At 48.6% G+C, this 14,755-nt stretch overlaps 1 protein-coding gene across 6 annotated transcripts in view; it reads left to right on the top strand.

The window, feature by feature from the left end:
• Positions 1–11,623, top strand: part of Flcn (folliculin) — an 18,858-nt gene extending 7,235 nt beyond the window's left edge. For all 6 annotated transcript variants that reach the window (XM_050163588.1, XM_050163587.1, XM_050163589.1 and 3 more), the window contains 9 exons: positions 1,161–1,382; positions 2,174–2,334; positions 3,886–3,977; positions 5,478–5,668; positions 7,795–7,908; positions 8,381–8,504; positions 9,205–9,336; positions 9,425–9,530; positions 10,586–11,623. In XM_050163588.1, coding sequence (XP_050019545.1) covers positions 1,161–1,382; positions 2,174–2,334; positions 3,886–3,977; positions 5,478–5,668; positions 7,795–7,908; positions 8,381–8,504; positions 9,205–9,336; positions 9,425–9,530; positions 10,586–10,787 — 1,344 coding nt within the window. In that variant the 3' untranslated portion in view covers positions 10,788–11,623. The remainder of the gene's footprint in view (positions 1–1,160; positions 1,383–2,173; positions 2,335–3,885; positions 3,978–5,477; positions 5,669–7,794; positions 7,909–8,380; positions 8,505–9,204; positions 9,337–9,424; positions 9,531–10,585) is intronic.
• The last annotated feature ends 3,132 nt before the right edge of the window (positions 11,624–14,755 follow it).

Raw genomic sequence — 14,755 nt, 5'->3', positions numbered from 1 at the left:
AATATTTTATTTATTTATTATGTGTACAATATTCTGTATGTGTGTATGTCTGCAGGCCAGAAGAGGGCACCAGACCTCATTACAGATGGTTGTGAGCCACCATGTGGTTGCTGGGAATTGAACTCAGGACCTTTGGAAGAGCAGGCAATGCCCTTAACCTCTGAGCCATCTCTCCAGCCCCCAAGTATCAGTTTTATATTGTATCCACTGCCACCCCACCATGTTGGCACTCTCAGAATCAGTCTGGAGGGATGGCTTAGCAGTTAAGAGCACTCACTGGTCTTGCAAAGGACCCGAGTTCATTCCCAGCATGCACATATTGGCTTCCAGCCATCTGTAACTCCAGCCCCAGGGGGTCCGACATCGTCTTCCGACCTCCATGGGCACTGCATGCATGTGGTACACAGACATACATGCCAGCAAATACTCATAAACAGAAAATAAAAATAAAGGTTTAAAAACAGCAAAAGAACGGTTTGTTCCTGAACTACTGCTATGGAGCACGAGTCTCAGCTTTTAGGTGTGATCTGTCCCACGGGCGTATGGTACATACAGGGCTTTGCTGCCCTGGATCCACCTCATCTGATCCCTGGAACCCGTATCACTCGTCTGACTGTTGCTTTATGTATCTTTCTACTCCTTGATGTGTGCTTAGCAGCAGCCAGATATCATATGCACAGTAGTTACATGTTCAGGAAGTTTGTCAGGAGGGAGTTACCACAGGACTCTAAAAATAGGGTGTGCTGGGGCTGGAGATGGCTCATCGTTTAAGATCAGGTACTGCTGTTACAGAGGACCTGAGTTCGGTTCCTCGCACCCACATTGGGTGACTCACAACCTCCCGTGACTTCAGCTCCTGGGGATCCAACACCTTTGGCCTCTGCAAGCACCTGTATTCGTGTGCACTTAACATCACCACCACCACAGTCACGTGATTTAGAGGAGTGTGCTATTTACTCTGCAGGCCCAGCAGTAGTCCATTGCATCTGCTGGCCCTCTGGTCTATCCAGAAGACCAAGTTGCAACATTTGGGTACAGCCCAATGATAGCACGTTGGTCCTGAGTAACCTAGCACAACCAAAAACAGGAAAAGGGACCCAAGAGACTTTAGGTAAAGTTTGGATAGAGCTTGGTCTAAAGTTACTGTCGCTTCCTCCAAGGTGTGCCCTGGTCGCGAAGGCCCTATCTTCTTTGGCGATGAACAGCATGGCTTTGTGTTCAGCCACACCTTCTTCATCAAAGACAGCCTGGCCAGAGGCTTCCAGCGCTGGTACAGCATCATCGCCATCATGATGGATCGAATCTACCTCATCAACTCCTGGCCCTTCTTGCTGGGGAAGATCCGTGGGATCATCAGTGAGCTCCAGGGCAAGGCCCTCAAGGTGATGCTCCAAGGGGGTCTCTGGCTCTGTTGCCATAGATGTTGAGTGCTCAGGCAGCAGTGGTCCTCTTGGCTCTGCCTCTGTCATAGGGCCCAAGTTGAGGTCTCAGCTCAGCTGATGATACGGGATGAGTGTCCCTGCTAACCAGCCTGTAGGTCTCCTGATTTTACCTTACTATTCTGGCACTCCTTCAGCCTGGCGTCTTTTAACAACTGTTCAGCCTCGGGTTTCTTGCCTGCTGTCTTTGCTTCCTGTACTCATCAGGACCCAAACTATCCACTAGTCTTGTCTAGAGCCCTACCTAGGGCACCCTCTCCAGCCGCAAAAGAGCATGCGGGTAGACATGGGTGTGCCTCGGTCACAGACCCTTGTCCGTGCACTGTCCACAGGCCGTAGAGGAGGGAGCTGTTCACCATCCATCCTCATAGATGGAGCAGCTATACTGTGTTAGGATGTGGCTGGAGGGAACAGGAGGCTGGGGAAGCCAGATGGTCCATGTGCCCGTTGCCTACAGTGCTCTGTGGGATGAACCTGCTAGGGAGAGGCCAACAGCACTTGAAAGATGGTGAACACCCAGCAGGAGCCCAAGGGACCAAGTAGCAAAAGAGAGGAGTCACCCTGAAACCTCTCGCAGCAGAACCGTCCGGTGAGGCAGTGTCAGGCTGTTGGCATGCCCTGGGTTCTGAGTCGAGAGCAGAATGAGAGAATCTGGGGAAGCTGGGTGGCAGTAACCCAAGAGTACGGTCCTAGCTACCACTGAGGAGGTGAGCTTCTCTACCCTTTGTGTTCAGGTATTTGAGGCAGAGCAGTTTGGATGCCCACAGCGTGCCCAGAGGATGAACACAGCCTTCACACCCTTCCTGCACCAGAGGAATGGCAACGCTGCCCGCTCTCTGACCTCCTTGACCAGTGATGACAACTTGTGGGCGTGTCTGCATACTTCCTTTGCTTGGTAATGAATTTTGGGTCTGGGTACCAAGGCATTAGAGCATCTGCCTGCCCTTGGGGCTGACTGGCTTGAGGCCTGTTCTCTTGTCTATCTCCCCGCTGGATGGAAACATTTCTAGGTAGAATTCACTTCGCATTGACACAAAGAACATTTCTGTACGGAGACCCAAGTCTAAAGATGGCAGTGGGTTTCTGGCTCCGGCCTCTTCTGAGCTGACGTCTGGTGCTCTGAGCTCGGGTCTGGCAGATTTTGCTGGTGGGCAGTCAGCTGGCCTGTGGTTTGAAGGTCGAGTGTATAGGTGTGCTGTGAACAGGGAGCCCCTGCTTCCCGAACTGAGTAGTCCAGGGAAATGGGGTGTAGCGTGCAGAGCCTCAGGACTGAGCTTAGCGGGGTGTACTGCCTCTTCTACTTTGTACCACTTTCGTCAGTTCATGGGTGTCTAGGCTGGTCTGTGCCGTAGCTGTGGAGAATAGTACAGTGTGAACAGGGATGTTTAAGGATCTCTGGTGTGGTGGCTTACAGTCCTGCAGGTAACGTCCAGGAGTGGTGTGATGGGTTTGGGGGACCCTCCCCACTGACGTCCCAGGTAGCAGCACCAGTTTACATGCTCACCAACAGGCATATGGTTCCGGCTTCCTTCATTCTCCACAGTATTTGCTTCTATTTTATATGTGGGGTGTTTTTTTGTTTTCATGTATGTATGTGAACTACATGTGTGTCTGATGTCTGTGGAGGTTAAAAAAGAAAGGAAAGGAAAAGGAGTTGGATCCTGTGGAACTGTAGCTAGAATTGGTTGTGAGCCACCATGTGGGGGCTGGGAACTGAATATGTGTCCTCTGTAAGAGCAGCCAGTGCCATTACCTGTGAGCTGCCTCTCAGCCCTGTCCTGGGTGATAGTCATGCTGATTGTATGAAATGGAATCTCAAAGCAGTTTTAACTTGCATTTCTTTGATAGCTAAGGATATTTAATTCTTCACATACTTATTGGCCGTTTGTAGTTTCTTCCTTTGAGGATTGTCTAGAATGTTCTTGTGTTTTCCATCTATAGTGCAGCCATAGAACATCGCTTCACTCAGTAGAGCTAAGAGCTGTCTGCTGTGCTACCTATGTTCCTGAGTCGGGATTAAAGCCAACAGTTCCTCCAAACCGCCTCAACCCGTTTTTTTATTTCCTCCCCTTTTTAAAAGATTTATTTATTTATTTATTATGTATATAGTGTTCTGCCTGCCTGTATGTCTGCAGGCCAGAAGAGGGCACCAGATCTCATTACAGATGGTTGTGAGCCACCATGTGGTTGCTGGGAATTGAACTCAGGACCTCTGGAAGAGCAGGCAATGCTCTTAACCTCTGAGCCATCTCTCCAGCCCTCTCATCCCCTTTAATGGAGTGCCATGTCTTGGAAACTGTTCCCTTGGTGGTGGTGGTGTCCTCCAGTATGTTTGTGTAGGCCATTTTCTGTGACCTGGGGGGTTGAACCAAGGCCTTGGTAAGCCTCAAGTTTAGTTTTCCCATTGGCAGGGGTATCTCATTGCTGGCATTGTATCCATCTCCAGGCTTCTGAAGGCATGTGGTAGCCGGCTAACAGAAAAGCTGTTGGAGGGAGCACCCACAGAGGACACCCTGGTCCAGATGGAGAAGCTTGCTGGTAAGGCTCTTTATCTCTGCAGGGCCATCTGTGCTGGTGGCTGGGCCCCTGGCTTGTGGCTGCCACAGTGAGTGGAGCTGGTACCAGGGCGTCTGGATGTGAACTGAAGGGCCTTTGTTCCAACCAGTTCCATGCTCTTGGTGATTTCGTTAGGATTCTGTCTCATCTTCCTTGATGGTGCATTTGTGCCCTGTTCCCAGATGGGTTCGGCATCCCTGGCGCTCTCTGAGGACTTGCAGGTGGCTCAACTGATTGGCGAGTTCCCTGCAGGCAGCTCCCCTGGGGAGACTCCAAATAGCTCTGCTTGCCAGAGTTCCTTCTAGATAGCCCAGCCGGTCTCTCCCCCACAGCAACTCTTTGTTTGCTTCTGTAACCTTGGTGAGGAGCCTTGTGAATCTTGTTGGTTTCAGGAACTTCCTGAGACTTGTATCTCATGAGCCTCTCTTCTTCTTAGAGAAGCTGTCTCAGTTCAGAAGAAATCAGTGTACAACATCATCCCTGCATCCATGCTTAGAGTCCAGTGTGACTGACTTCCTAGGGTGGTCCCAATGCACGGTTGCACCCTCCCTCTGGCTCGACTTCCATAGAAATCGTTTGAGTTCTGAAGTTCAGAGTCCTGTCCCATTCTCCCTCCTTTCTTCCCCGACGGCTGGGAGGTGGGAACGCAATGGTCGCTTACGGTAGATGGTATACAGTTTCTTCCTGACGATACTACCATGCCTCCATTGCCAGTAGCTGGAGCTCTTTCCAGGTTGTCGCTAGTCAAGCACCCACTCTGCACGTGGCTTGTGCAAGTACTCAGGAGTGGAGGGGTCTCGAGCAAGACACACTCAGAAAAGATAGACGTTGGAGTTGCTTTCCTCTCCCTATGGATCAGTACTGGAACCGTTGGAGTATAAAATGACTCAAATTTGAAGTCTGTAGGCCATCAGAGTCAGGTCTTGATGGGATGTGTGGGCAGACGGGATCTCAGCCACATTGAAACTGAACTGGGTCATGAGGAATCTGAGTGTGGGCTCAGGCTTGCTTTCGAGTCAGATAGAACTGGCTTCCAACCCTGGCTCTGTCCTTACGGGTACCCTGCTCTCTGGGTCTCACTGTGACTTGTAGCGGAGATGTTATTGTAATGGTCCGCCACGAGGACTAATGGAAGTAAAACGTTTATGTCTCGTCTGGGTGCAGGGAGATGGGACGAGAGTGTGTGGGGCGCAATGACTGGCCCCTGGCCAAGTAGTACCGCTAAACACAAGCTGTCTTTACTACATGGCCCAGCTTTCCAGCAGTGGCACATAGCAGCACCTTGCAGAGGGAGCTTCTCCTATGTCTCTTCTGCGCAAGCCTTCCTCCCTCCGCCCCTGGTTGCCCAGGCACTAGCACACAATCATCCGGCCTCTCTAGGATACAGTAGGAATTGGTGGTGTCACCGTAGGTGCTGGGCAGAAATGGCCACAGAACCAGGGGACACACACTCCATACCTGTCCTGTTTGTCTGTCCTGTAGACTTAGAGGAAGAATCAGAAAGTTGGGACAATTCTGAGGCCGAAGAGGAGGAGAAAGCTGCTGCTGAGCCAGAGGGGGCTGAAGGGAGGGAGCTACCCAGCTGCCCAGCAGAGCCGTCCTTTCTCCCGGCCTGTGGGAGCTGGCAGCCCCCAAAGCTTTCCGTCTTCAAGTCCCTTCGACACATGAGACAGGTATGCGGGGGTGAGCGTGGTCCTAACTGAGAAGAGCTTCGTCCACATCCACTGGCGGGCACTAGGAACTTCTCAGCGGGTGGATGGCAGCCGTGACAGAATGTCTGGTGTGTTCGTGTGCATCCACATGCATGTTCGTGTATGCACGTGTGTGTAGACGCCAGAGTGTCTTTCTTCTGGGTGCTACTGACATTGTATTTTGAGACAGTGTCCCTAGCTGGCCTGAGACTTGTCCATTACGCTAGTTGGCTGGCTTGGGCGCCCCAGGGATCTGCCTCCTGTGCCTTCCCAGCTGTAGGATAACCAGCGCGTGCTACTATGCCTTGCCTGCCTTTTTGAGTTCTGGGGTGCAAACTCAAGTCTCCATACTTTTCACTGAAGTTAAACTGTCTCCAGCCCAGCGCCTGTTGTTTGTGAGGTTTCCTGTGGTCCTGTAATCTTGTCTAGAACCTCCCAGAGGTGTTGAAAAGCGCCTTTGTCTGTAGGCCGTCTAGACTTTAATAGTCATTCCTAGAATAAGGCTGGCATGACCTACGTGCCAGCCTTGGTTATTAATAGTGTGTCTAGACAGCGGGATCTCATTTAGCCTGAAAAAGCAAGCGGGCAGTATGAAGTGGCGTATACATAGAAACGCCGGAGCCGAGAAGTGTGATGAGATTGAGCATGGCTTGTTGGGTCAGGGGAGAGGGTTGCTCCAGGTGAAGGCAGGTTGTCCCTTTTCATGCTGGTTTTATCCTTTTGAGACAGGGGCTCATGTGTCTTAGGTTGGCTTTGAACTCACTATAGCTGAGCATGATGGCCTTGCATTTCTGGGCCTGCTTACCCATGTGCAACTGTGGCAGGTGACTTTCTGCACTGTGTTTCTCTTGATTTAGAATTTAGAGTTTTAAAGGGTTTTTTGTTTTTATTTTTCGAGACAGGGTTTCTCTGTGGCTTTGGGGTGTGTCTATCCTGGAACTCTCCCTGTAGACCAGGCTGGCCTCGAATTCAGAGAAATCCGCCTGTCTGTGCCACCCAGGTGCTGGGCTTGAAGGGATGCACCAACACTGCTTGGCTGAATTTTTGTTTTATTTACTATTAGTATTGTGTGTAGGAGTCCACGTGCCATAGCGTGCATGCGGAGGTCAAGTCTCTCCTTCCTACTCTATGTGGGTTCTGTCTGGATGTGACTCTCAGCTGCCCGGTTTACATAGCAATTACCTCTCTCCATCCACGGCTTACATAGCAAGCCCCCCTCTCTACCTGCCGAGCCATCTCTCTCACTGTCTTTTTTTTTCAACGAGCATTAATTTTTACCAGCCAAGAATTATTTCCATTTTGGAGAGTGGAGAGGCTAGTGAAATGACTCACTGAGTAAAGGCCCCTGCTGACCACCATAAAGCCCTAAATTCCATCCCCAGGTAAATGGCGTGAGCCCTGGAGTTTCTGCTTGGGGCCATTTGTTCTCCAGGGTTGAGCTGGGTTGGCTTCGCTAACTCTTTACGAGGTTATTATAGCAGGCATTGTGGTTTCTGTTGCAGGGAGATGTGCTTGGGAGCATTGGGTATCGTAGCCTCTGTTTTTGTTTGTCTTGTTCTGTTTCAAGTTCATGTTTGGTCTCAAGAAAGAACAGGCTACCTCCTGTAGGAGTGCTGTAGGAGTTGCGGACAGGCAGGGAGGAGAGAGGCTGGTTTGGATTAGAGAATAAAGATACCACAAACAGAAAGCAGGCCTAATGCGGCGATAGCCTCGGCATCTGAAGAAATGTCACTGTCAAGGAGGCTGTCGTCAGGCAGCTGGCTTGGACGAGTGCCAGGATATGGGTGCATCCTGGTGGTGGAGGCAGAGCCCTCGCTCTTCCTGAGGCAGGTGTGGTGAGGCAATGTTCGCTTCCAAGCACTCCAGCGTGACAGAGTGTCTAGAGAGGGTGACAGCTGTGGAATGCTAGCACCATCTGCTTCGTATGTTTCACAGTAGAGCTGGGAGGGGGCTGGTAAGAGTACACTGTAATACCTTTGGAACCTGGGAACTCCTCCCGTCCCGTCAGCCGTGGACAGGTCACCTGTATCCTTCGGAAGAGTTCCCTTTGCTGTGACCTTCAGATTGACTCCTATAAAATACATAAAGAGCTGTGTGTTGTATTTCAGGTCTTGGGGGCCTCCTCTTTTCGTATGTTGGCCTGGCATGTCCTCATGGGAAATCAGGTGATCTGGAAAAGCAGAGATGTGAACCTTGTCCATTCCGCATTTGAAGTCCTCCGGGTGAGACCCTTCCCCTGTGTGCTAGTGTTTGACTTGGGCGGATATTGGGGGTACCAGTCAGTTCTTTGCCTGATGAAAATGGCTGGCATCGGTCCTCTTGTGGAGGGAACCTAGATTGTGACTATTGACAGCTACCCCGTTTTCCCCTTCCTCAATCTGAAATTCTTCTGAGACGTTATCTGGGCAAGTACTAGCTCTTGCTGATGCCACAGCTTTTGTCAGGTTGGGGCGGCGGTGTAGGAGCAGCTCACAGCATGTCTGCTGGCTGCCAAAACCCACAAGTGCCCCTTTATCTCGTGAGCATCTAAGCTGGCAAGGAGACCAGAAGAGGCAGCAGGTGGCAGCACAGGGAGGGGGCTTCTTGGTGGGAGACCGCGTTTGGGCTGAGAGAACAGGGACACACTAAGGAGGGGGCTGTGGACCAGATGCAGAGGATGCTCTTGTGGATTCTGAGCCACTCCGTCCTCCACAGACCATGCTGCCTGTAGGCTGTGTCCGAACCATCCCTTACAGCAACCAGTATGAGGAAGCCTACCGTTGCAACTTCCTAGGGCTCAGCCCTCCCGTGCCTATCCCGGCCCATGTGCTGGCCTCGGGTAAGTACCCTCTGAGATGCCTACCCTGCTGCCGTCAAAGGCAACCTGGATCCAAGTTGCAGATTTTGGGGCCAGGCAGCACTCTGCAGCCCCAGATAAGACCTGCTGGGGCTGGGGGTGTTTTGAGCCTCTGAGCAATGCCCTCTGCTCACGTTAGGACTGGTCCGTGCAGAGGTGTTTGTGAAGTTCCTGTACCGCTGGCCGTTGGGGGTGGGGGTGGGTGCACTGCACCCGCAAGGTCGTTTCCATCTACAGGATAGAACAGTAATGGAACTGTTCACAGAGGGTGGCTCAGAATTCAGAATAAATTTATCTATGTGACCAATGATCATTGTAACGAAGAGTTATTTCTAGTTTAGCCGAGGCAAAAACTAACCCTTAAAAAATAAACTGCCGGGGGCTGGAGAGATGGCTCAGTGGTTAAGAGCATTGCCTGCTCTTCCAAAGGTCCGGAGTTCAATTCCCAGCAACCACATGGTGGCTCACAACCATCTGTAAAGAGGTCTGGCGCCCTCTTCTGGCCTTCAGGCATACACACAGACAGAATATTGTATCCATAATAAATAAATATTTAAAAAAAAAATAAACTGCCAAAGGTATGAAGTCACGGGAGGCCTGTCCCTGACAGTATGTGCCTGGGGGGCACTTGCGGTGGGGCCAAGGAGCACGTGACAAGATGGTATGCTTTTTGCTGCTACAGAGTTTGCAGTTGTTGTAGAGGTCCACACGGCCACACGCTCAAACCTCCACCCTGCTGGATGCGAGGACGACCCGTCCCTCAGCAAGTACGAGTTCGTGGTGACTAGTGGGAGCCCTGTGGCCGCAGACAGAGGTGGGTGCTGCTGCTGGTGTCACCGTTTGTCAGGGCAAGCGGGGGCACCACGGCCTCTTCCTCACCCAGTGTTTGTTTATGCCCCCAGTTGGACCCACCATCCTGAATAAGATTGAAGCCGCCCTGACCAACCAGAACCTGTCTGTGGATGTGGTAGACCAGTGCCTTATCTGTCTCAAGGAAGAGTGGATGAAGTAAGTGCCAGCCTTGTCGTGACAACTTCCCTGACTTCGTGGGGGGAGGGGAGCAGCTCTCCATGGTAGTGGGCGCATGTGGAAAAGTAGACGGTGCTCATTAAAAAAGGCCAGGCTGTGGCCCTTAGGAGCCCGCAGAGTGGAAGGTAGGAGTGGGGTTCAGATACCAGCCCTGCTACCTAGGAGCTAGGTGACCTTAGGAAGTGGTCCAGTATCTCCTGCCCTGGACCCTGTGTCCTGGGAGGTGGTGGTAGCTGCTGAGATTTGATGCTGGCCATGTGGAAAAGGCTCAGAATGACCAAAGTGCTGTTTCTTTATTCCTTAATTCAGTTCTGGTTTTGGAGGGGTGGAGGATGCTAGGCATCAGACCTAGGCACACCTGCAGTAGGGCACAGCCTGGCAGCCATCCTTACTGCTTTAGAAAAGAAAGTTATTTGTTTCCTTGTGCCTTAAGTTTTAGTAATAATTTTATTCAATCAACTGAACTAGTTGAACATTTTCCTGGCGTCAGATACTGCAGTGAAACCCATGTGCAGCTATTTCTTAGTTTTTTTTTTTTTAAGATTTATACATATGGGTGTTTTGTCTGCATGCACCATGTACATGCCTGGTGCCACAAATCCCCTGGAACTGGAACAGACAGTTGTGAGCCACCATGTGGGTGCTGGGAATTGAACCTGGGTCCTCTAGAGGAGCAGTCAGTGCTCTTAACCACTGAGCCACCTCTTCAGCCCCTCTCTCTTTTTTGAGAGGATTTTTTTTTCCTGTCTTACCCAAGTTGACCTTGAACTTCCTGGGTTTAAGGAATCCGGCTGCAGCCTCCCGGGTAACTGAGACTGCAATACGCCTTTCTCTTTTCGCCCTGGCGGTGGCCTGGCCTTCCTCAGGATGAGGCCCCCCCACGCATGACTGCATAGGGCAGCCCTGAGCCCTTCCCCGGTGTGGCAGAACACCAGCGGGGCCTGCAGAGCTCTCCCTGGTCTGGGAGTTGGGCCCATGAGGAAAGCCTGGTGCTTCTGCTGTGCGTCTCAGTGCTTGTTTCTCGTTCTCTGCAGCAAAGTGAAAGTCCTGTTTAAATTCACCAAGGTGGACAGTCGCCCCAAAGAGGACACGCAGAAGCTCCTGAGTGTCCTGGGCGCCTCAGAGGAAGACAATGTCAAGCTGCTCAAGTTCTGGATGACGGGCCTGAGCAAAACCTACAAGTCACACCTCATGTCCACGGTCCGCAGCCCCATCACCTCAGAGTCACGTAACTGACTCTGAGAACAGCACCCAGGTCTGCGGGAGACCCTGCGCTGGGTTTCTGACTGCTGAGGGGAGGCCCTGTTTGAGGAGTGAAGACTTCTGGGCTAGGCTTTGTCCTCTTTATGAGGTGCTGTGTCATCCTTTAACTGTTAAAATGTAGGGGAGACAAGGACAGTGATCCCTCTGCATCACACTGCCCTGTCAGGAACTGTCGAGACGTGCTTTGTGCCTCCTAAGGACAAAGGCTCAGAACTGACTCTGAAGCCTTCCTGCTGCAGTGTGTCCTCTCGGGGTTAGGAGCAAAACCTTCCCACCAGGGAAGCCAGCAAGCATCCTGAATGGTTTGTGTGACCGGGTTGTTGAATTCTCAGGTCATGTGCCCACCCATGGCCTCTCTTCAGCTTGCCAGCTTGTGGATACATCTAAACCATGGCTGTTTTGTTTTTTGTTTTTTTTGTTGTTGTTTTGAATTTTATTTTTTGAGTTAGGGTCTTATTCTGTTGCCTGGTTTAGAACCCCCTCTATGCTAGTTTCAGACTTGCAGCAATCTTCCTGTCTCAGCTTCCCAAGTGCTGGGATAACAGAACTGAGCCACCATGACTATATGTTGCTTCCTTCGCTGTTGCTGCTGCAGCATTAACCAGTGGCTGCAGAATATGTCTTAAGACAGATCGTCTCCCACCACTGCAGTTTTAATAAGGATGCAGCTTGGAAGGGTTTCCTGAAAGGCTCCCAATATGTTTTTATGATATTTTTGGTGTTTGTTTATATTTAACATGAAGACTAAGCTTATGTGTCTTGGTCTCTGTACAATTGCGAGAAACATAATAAATCTGTATTTTTTTAAACTGCTGACTACATGCTTTTATGTGTGGTGCTACTGTCAAATGGGTTCCATCAACGAGGTGCTACTGTGTGTGCTGTGTGCCACTCTGTACCAGTGGGGCCGGGAAGGCATCGCAGGCCATACCTACAGACACTGATGGATCCGCACACCAACAATAGACTCTTTGATGGCTGTGATGTGTATGTGGTCCATTGTTGACGGGGCGGAGCATGGTGGTTCAGTCTGTAATCCCAACTCTTGGGGAGCTGAGGCCAGTGCGGGCCATGCAGTAAGTTTTAAACCAGGCTAGGCTACCGAATACGACCTGTTAGTCTAACATTACCTTACTTCAGGAAATGGCGCTGCCCCAGTGGAAGTCAGAGGAGGGCAGCAAGTCTTAGAACAGGGAGGCGCCCTGGCCTGCTTGTGGTGCTGGCTGGGTGGTCCAGGATAGATGAAGGAAGGTGGTGTCTTTTTGGATATGGGTCTTGTCTTTCCAGCGTGGGACATTGTAACATGAGGGGGCCCAGCCTGCTTGTTTGTGTTTTCTGTCCTGTCCAGTTCCCACAACTGTTTGGCCGCAAAGAAAATCACACTCCATAAATTATAAGCTGATTGGCCCATTAGCTCCAGCCTCTCACTGGCTAACTCTCACATCTTGATTAACCCATTTTTTTGATCTGTGTTAGCCATGTGGCTCAGTACCTTTTTTCAGTGGGGCAGATCACATCCTGCTGCTTTGGTGATCTGGGCAGGAGAGGGGGAAATCAACTTTCTCCTTCCCAGAATTCTTCTGTTCTTATTACTACATCATTTCTACTTCCTGTCTGGTTTTTCCGCCTATATTTCCTACCTGGCCAATCAGCGTTTATTTATAATGTGATTGACAGAATACAGACAATTCTCCCGCACCACTTCCCCCTCTTTAAAAATATCCATAGTCCATTTTTTGGGAATGTGGGCGTAGTATTCCAGGCTACTTCCAGCTGGTTGGGGGCGCTGATAATCTTATGGGGACCTAAAAAAAAATTTAGAGTTATGATCAAGTCCTGACTGAAGTATCCTGTGAGTCTTGATCACCTCAGGCAGCAGTCTTGAACAGGTTCTGGATGAAGAACTCAGACATCTGGGCCATCTATTCCTGCTGGAGATTTCTCAGGTGGCCTTCCTTTATCAGAGTTGATTTTTCTTAATTCTGAATAAATCCACAGCCTCTCATTTTCTGTGGAAACAAAAGCAAAATCTCTTCTCCAAAGTAACATACCTTTTGACTTCAACTGTGAAGTCAAGGTATTTTCAAAATACCTATCTTGGATGAGACAGAAAGAAATATGAATTTAGAAAACATCTTTGCTTTTTCTTCATATCTATCATACCTTTCATTGAATATATGTATGTCTGTATATGTCTATATAATTAATGTTTAAGTTTTCCACAATGAACAATGAATTTTTTTCTACCCTGATTTTTGAAGTTACCAGGAAGAAGGTGGGTCCCCCATAACAACAACTCCACTCAGTTGATATGACATCATGATGCTGATAGCGCTACTACAAGTTCTGGTTCGGGTATCAGCTGAACATATGATTCCAACTTAGCTGAAATGGTGCACATCTTGTACAACATTCTGGCCAGACCGCCACAAAATACTCAGAGACTGTTTGCAATTTTAAAAGACATTGATCTTGAAATTTAACCATCATTTTACTTTCACAGGATCCTTCAGAAAGAACATTGCCCCCATTACAGCCAGAAGTAATTCTAGAGGACGATGTCCTCTCTCCCAACAAAGTTTGTCCTCGGATTTAGGGACAGTATTTAGGGGTTGCTTATAATTAGTATACAGTTGAGGGTTGGGAGAGGAATTTTTTAAGCTCAGGGATCTTTTTGAAAAAAAAAAAAAGAGGGAAAATTGGATAGATAATCATGGTATTTGTGAGCTATTATTTATAGATAATTACATTGGTATAGATTTTTTGTCTATGGATACAAAGTTAAATTATATTGAACATTGTATGCATGCATGCTTCTACCTCTAAAACATTTTTTTTAAAGATTTATTTATTTATTATGTATACAACATTCTGCCTCCATATATGCCCACACGCCAGAGGAGGGCGCCAGATCTCATTACAGATGGTTGTAAGCCACCACGTGGTTGCTGGGAATTGAACTCAGGACTTCTGGAAGAGCAGACGNATATATATATATATATATATAGTATTGATATATGTATATCATATTGCAGTGTACATTTCTATCTCTGATTAAGATACTTATATATTGTTTATGTATTGATATTCATTGTTTACATTTGGAGGTAATTGTCCTCATTTATTGCACAGTTGTTTATTCTCTTAGTCTTTAAGTTAGATAGGTATTAAGAATTGTAGATCAATAGTCGTCTATGTCTGTCATATTTATAGTTAGACTAATCAGGTTCTTTAGATACATAGAGATTATATTTTGTATAAATAGTCTTCAACCTCTTCAAAGAGCTATAGAAAATGGCATTTAATTTAATCTTAGAGTTCTGTGGTAGTGAGACACAATCACTCCTGGAAACACCGACCTATTCCCAAGAGATTGTTGAGCACTAAAGACACTCCACTTGGAGCTTGTCTTCTTGACAAAATCGGCCTCTGGGAAAGGAACTGCCCATACCTCAACTACTGACAAAATACACAGTATCTGGAAATGGATAAGCAGAAGTGTCAAATCTTATTAAGACAGGGTAAGACGGTTCTGAAAAATCTCTTGCCTGTTAAAATCTGGAAATGGATAAGCAGAACTGTCAAATATTGCCAAGACAGGGTAAGACGGTTTTGAAAAATCTCTTGCCTGTTAAAAGTAATCTGTCAGTTATTCTAGGCCTTAGTCAAAGTTGGTTGCTTCAACACTGAAAATGTGAGTTTAGGTGATTGCCCAGGTGGCCAGTTGTCTCTGTGATTTGCTGCATGTTTTGGAAGTTGTTTGATTGCACTTCCTAATTACCCAGGTAACATTATTTCCCTTCTCGGATCTTCTATGGGGTTGAAGACTAGATAAATGTAGCAACTTTCCTCTCATGACTTGCCCAAGTTATTTATTATGCAAGACTTGGGCTAGTTAGGATAGGATATTTGTTCTTTTTTTTTTTTTTTTTTTTTTTTTT

Source organism: Alexandromys fortis, unplaced genomic scaffold (genome assembly GCF_014885135.2).
Source record: "Alexandromys fortis isolate MF-2015 unplaced genomic scaffold, M_Fortis_MF-2015_v1.1 scaffold_149, whole genome shotgun sequence".
Classification (NCBI taxonomy): Eukaryota; Metazoa; Chordata; class Mammalia; order Rodentia; family Cricetidae; genus Alexandromys; species Alexandromys fortis.
This window is presented reverse-complemented; position numbering and strand designations above follow the sequence as displayed.